The sequence below is a fragment of the Egretta garzetta genome, unplaced genomic scaffold (genome assembly GCF_000687185.1).
Source record: "Egretta garzetta isolate BGI_Z169 unplaced genomic scaffold, ASM68718v1 scaffold193, whole genome shotgun sequence".
Taxonomy (NCBI): Eukaryota; Metazoa; Chordata; class Aves; order Pelecaniformes; family Ardeidae; genus Egretta; species Egretta garzetta.
Window position 1 is genome coordinate 1,179,228 of NW_009259117.1, and position 4,859 is coordinate 1,184,086.

Below are 4,859 nucleotides of genomic sequence, written 5' to 3' on the forward strand. Positions count from 1 at the left end.
CAGGGTTGGAAGTCAGCGGGCTCCCTCCACACCAAGGCGGGAGCTGACCGCATGGCATCTTCTCGGTGCTCTGCAGATGCCGACAAGTCAGCTTACCTGATGGGACTGAACTCAGCCGATCTTCTCAAGGGGTTGTGCCACCCCCGGGTGAAGGTGGGCAATGAGTACGTCACCAAGGGGCAGAACGTCCAGCAGGTCTACTACTCCAGCGGGGCCTTGGCCAAGGCTGTCTATGAGAAGATGTTCAACTGGATGGTGGGGAGGATCAACAACTCACTGGAGACTAAGCAGCCACGGCAGTACTTCATCGGAGTCTTGGACATCGCCGGCTTCGAGATCTTCGATGTGAGGCCTGAGGAGGGACCGGCAAGGGGTTTGGAGTTGGGCCTCTTGGGTGTTGGGTGGGCCCAGTTTGAGGTTGAGTTGATCTCCTTAAGCTTTGTGTTGACCTTTGGGGGGAACTTGGCCTCTTTGGGCACTGTGTTGACCACATTGGGTGCTCAGTTGACTCCACTGGGTGTTGAGTTGACTCTGTCGATCCCATTGGGCATTGTGTTGACCCCATTGGGTGTTTGGTTGATCCCCTTGGGTCTCAGGTTGACCCTGTTGATCCCATTGGACGTCATGTTGACCCTGTTGGATGCTCAGTTGACCCTGTTGGGTCTCAGGTTGACCCCGTTGGGCATTGCATTGACCCCATTTGGTGTTGAGTTGACCTCGTTGATCCCATTGGGCAGTTGGTCAACCCCGTTGGCCATCTCCCCCCTCTCCTTTCCCCAGTTCAACAGCTTTGAGCAGCTCTGCATCAACTTCACCAATGAGAAGCTGCAGCAGTTCTTCAACCACCACATGTTCGTGCTGGAGCAGGAGGAGTACAAGAAGGAAGGGATTGAGTGGGAGTTCATCGACTTTGGAATGGACCTCCAGGCCTGCATTGACCTCATTGAGAAGGTACATTTCCCCCGGGGCCTGCTGGGGGCTGTGGGAGCTCCTGGAGAAGCCTTCCAGCAGAGCTTGCCAGGGACCCCAAAGGCAGCCAGTTGGGTCGTGCTGGGCATCCTCCCCGGCCAACGCAGTCTTCTCTTCCCCAGCCCATGGGGATCATGTCCATCCTGGAGGAGGAGTGCATGTTCCCCAAGGCCTCGGACATGACCTTCAAGGCCAAGCTCTATGACAACCACCTGGGCAAGTCATCCAACTTTGGGAAGCCACGCAACATCAAGGGGAAGACAGAGGCCCACTTCTCCCTCATCCACTACGCCGGCACGGTGGACTACAACATCCTGGGTTGGCTGGAGAAGAACAAGGACCCCCTCAACGAAACGGTGGTGGGACTCTACCAGAAATCAGCCCTGAAGCTCTTGGCCAACCTATTCTCCAATTACGCTGGGGCAGATGCCGGTGGGTGTGGAGGGAGGGACAGAGGGAGAAGACACTTGCCTGCTGGCATTGCCTCCTTTTTCACCTCACCCCACCCCTCTTTGGCCCAGGCGGTGATGGAGGGAAGGGGAAAGGAGCCAAGAAGAAAGGTTCCTCCTTCCAGACCGTCTCAGCCCTGCACCGGGTGAGGGACCTACCCAGCCAACCTGCTGTGGGGCAGAGGGAGGACAACCCCACCTTACCCCCGGCCCAGAGAGGGGTCACCCCACTGCCCCCCCCTTCCTCCTCCCCATTGAGCAGCTTCTTCTCTCCTCCCTCCTGGCCAGGAGAATCTCAACAAGCTGATGGCCAACCTCAAGACCACCCACCCCCACTTCGTCCGCTGCCTCATCCCCAACGAGAGGAAGGCTCCAGGTGAGATAAAGGACGGGGATGGGGGGCAGGCAGGCATGGCTGGCAGCTGACTTCACCCCTTACCTGCCCCACTCCCTCCCAACCAGGCGTGATGGACAACCCCCTGGTGATGCACCAGCTCCGCTGCAACGGGGTGCTGGAGGGCATCCGCATCTGCCGCAAGGGCTTCCCCAACCGCATCCTCTACGGGGACTTCCGCCAGCGGTAGGGGATGGGGACCACGGGGTGCGGGGATGGGAAGGAGGAGGGTGGACAACCACAGCGGGGCTGATTTTGGGGTGTCCTGTCCTCCCTGCCCTGTCCAGGTACCGCATCCTGAACCCTGCAGCCATCCCTGAGGGACAGTTCATTGACAGCCGCAAGGGTGCCGAGAAGCTCCTGGGCTCCCTTGACATCGACCACAACCAGTACAAGTTTGGGCACACCAAGGTGAGGGTGTGTGGGTGTTCTCTCCCCTCCCTCTGTCCCACCATCCGCGACATCCCATGGAGCCCATGGTCCCAAACCAGCCATGCCTCCCGTCTATTGCTACCCCTCATCCTTCCCTCCACCCACCAACCCTTTCTCACCCACGTTCTTCCTCCACCAGGTCTTCTTCAAGGCTGGGCTCCTAGGGCTGCTGGAGGAGATGAGGGATGAGCGCCTCTCCCGCATCATCACTCGCATCCAGGCTCAGGCTCGGGGGCAGCTCATGCGCATTGAGTTTAAGAAGATCCTGGAGCGACGGTGAGGGGTGGGAGTGGGCAGGTCTTTCTCCGTGGGGAGGGACCTCCAGGGGGTTAGTTTGTGGCAGCATCCACCTCCCCACCATAGGGACGCGCTCTTGGTAATCCAGTGGAACATCCGGGCCTTCATGGGGGTGAAGAACTGGCCCTGGATGAAGCTCTACTTCAAGATCAAACCCTTGCTGAAGAGCGCTGAGACGGAGAAGGAGATGCAGGTGGGAGGAGGCGGGGAGGGGGGTTGGGACAGCCCGTGAGGTGGCTTGGATGGGGTCGATGGATGGGGAATAGACGTCATTAGTGGTCTCCCGGGCTTGAGTACAGAGCATGAAGGAGGAGTTTGGGCGGCTGAAGGAAGCCCTGGAGAAGTCGGAGGCCCGGCGGAAGGAGCTGGAGGAGAAGATGGTCTCCATGCTGCAGGAGAAGAATGACCTTCAGCTCCAAGTGCAGGCCGTGAGTGAGATCACCCCCACCCCCAAAACCCATGTCCAGGGGGTGACCCACCCCCCCCCTGCCCCGGGGACACCCTGCTTCACCCGCTGCCCTGACACAGGAGCAAGACAACCTGACCGACGCCGAGGAGCGCTGCGACCAACTGATCAAGAACAAGATCCAGCTAGAGGCCAAGGCAAAGGAGTTGACAGAGCGGCTGGGGGAGGAGGAGGAGATGAATGCTGAGCTGACGGCCAAGAAGAGGAAGCTGGAGGATGAGTGCTCAGAGCTGAAGAAGGACATCGATGACCTGGAGCTGACTCTGGCCAAGGTGGAGAAGGAGAAACACGCCACCGAGAACAAGGTGAGAGCGGGGAGGGGCCTCCACCTCAAGACAAGGAGGTTGGCATTGGGTTGGGTTGAGTTGAGGAGACTCAAGCACTGAGCAGGAGGCCTGGTGTTTCTTCTCCTGCAGGTCAAGAACCTGACGGAGGAGATGGCAGGGTTGGATGAGACCATCGCCAAGCTGACGAAGGAGAAGAAGGCCTTGCAAGAAGCTCACCAGCAAGCACTAGATGACCTGCAGGCAGAGGAAGACAAGGTCAACACCTTAGCGAAGGCCAAAGCCAAGCTGGAACAGCAGGCAGATGACGTGAGTGTGGGCCAGTGCCACCACAGGTGCTGCCAAGGAGCTTCCTGGGGCCGAAATGATGAAAAAAGCTGAGGTTTCTCCCTGTTTCTGTGGCTTTACACAGCTTGAAGGGTCACTGGAGCAGGAGAAGAAGATCCGAATGGACCTGGAACGGGCCAAGAGGAAGCTGGAAGGTGACTTGAAGCTGACCCAGGAGAACATCATGGATCTAGAGAATGACAAGCAGCAGCTGGAGGAGAAGCTCAAGAAGTGAGGCTGGGATCTCCCTCCCTGGCCCATGCCAGTCAGGGGGCGCAGGTTGGGACCTCAGCACTCTCTACCTTCCACTGCAGGAAAGAGTTTGAGATCCACCAGCAGAACAGCAAGATTGAGGACGAGCAGGCGCTGGCCCTACAGCTTCAGAAGAAGCTGAAAGAGCTGCAGGTGAGGGACCTGGTCTCGGCCTACTTGGGCTGGGTTGGAGATCCTCCAGTTGGTTGGGTTGCATTGAGTGGATGAGTTGATTTGAAGAGATTCCAGCTGGTTTGGTTGAGTTGAAGAGACTCACGCTGGTTGGGATGAGTTGAGTTGAAGATCCTCCAGCTGGTCAGGTTAGGTTGAGTGGATGAGTTGATTTGAAGAGACTCCAACTGGTTGAGTTGTGTTGAGCTGAAGAGCCTCCATCTGGTTGGGTTAAGTTGAGTGGATGAGTTGATTTGAAGAGACTCCAACTGGTTGAGTTGTGTTGAGCTGAAGAGCCTCCAGCTGGATGAGTTGAGTCTTCAGCTGGTTGGGTTGACTTGAGTTGAAGATTTTCCAGTTGGTTGCATTGACTTATGTTGAGTTGGAGATTCTCCAACGAGTTGGCTTGGGCTGAGTTGAGCTGAAGAACCTCCAGATGGTTGGGTTGAGTTGAAGAGTCTCCAGTTGGTTGAGTTGAGTTCAGCAGCTGAGTTGTGTGGGGTTGAGCCTGCTGACAACCTCTCTGGCCCCAGGCGCGGATTGAGGAGCTGGAGGAGGAGCTGGAGGCAGAGCGGACGGGCAGGGCCAAGGTGGAGAAGTTGCGCTCAGACCTGTCGCGGGAGCTGGAGGAGATCAGCGAGCGGCTGGAGGAGGCTGGCGGCGCCACCTCAGTGCAGATTGAGCTCAACAAGAAACGGGAGGCAGAGTTCCAGAAGATGCGGCGGGACCTGGAGGAGGCCACGCTGCAGCACGAGGCCACAGCTGCCGCCTTGCGCAAGAAACAGGGCGACAGTGGGGCCGAGCGCAGGGAGCCGAAC

The 4,859-nt window shown here is 58.1% G+C and overlaps 1 protein-coding gene across 1 annotated transcript in view; it reads left to right on the forward strand.

Annotated features, from left to right (window-relative positions):
- LOC104123279 (myosin-6) overlaps nucleotides 1–4,859 on the forward strand; it is a 19,745-nt gene that overhangs the window by 5,046 nt on the left and 9,840 nt on the right. Inside the window, exons 11-23 of the mRNA XM_035891092.1 lie at nucleotides 1,092–1,401; nucleotides 1,491–1,564; nucleotides 1,707–1,794; nucleotides 1,881–1,998; nucleotides 2,100–2,223; nucleotides 2,384–2,520; nucleotides 2,608–2,734; nucleotides 2,841–2,969; nucleotides 3,070–3,312; nucleotides 3,424–3,600; nucleotides 3,704–3,849; nucleotides 3,933–4,023; nucleotides 4,575–4,694. Coding sequence (XP_035746985.1) covers nucleotides 1,092–1,401; nucleotides 1,491–1,564; nucleotides 1,707–1,794; nucleotides 1,881–1,998; nucleotides 2,100–2,223; nucleotides 2,384–2,520; nucleotides 2,608–2,734; nucleotides 2,841–2,969; nucleotides 3,070–3,312; nucleotides 3,424–3,600; nucleotides 3,704–3,849; nucleotides 3,933–4,023; nucleotides 4,575–4,694 — 1,884 coding nt within the window. The remainder of the gene's footprint in view (nucleotides 1–1,091; nucleotides 1,402–1,490; nucleotides 1,565–1,706; nucleotides 1,795–1,880; nucleotides 1,999–2,099; nucleotides 2,224–2,383; nucleotides 2,521–2,607; nucleotides 2,735–2,840; nucleotides 2,970–3,069; nucleotides 3,313–3,423; nucleotides 3,601–3,703; nucleotides 3,850–3,932; nucleotides 4,024–4,574; nucleotides 4,695–4,859) is intronic.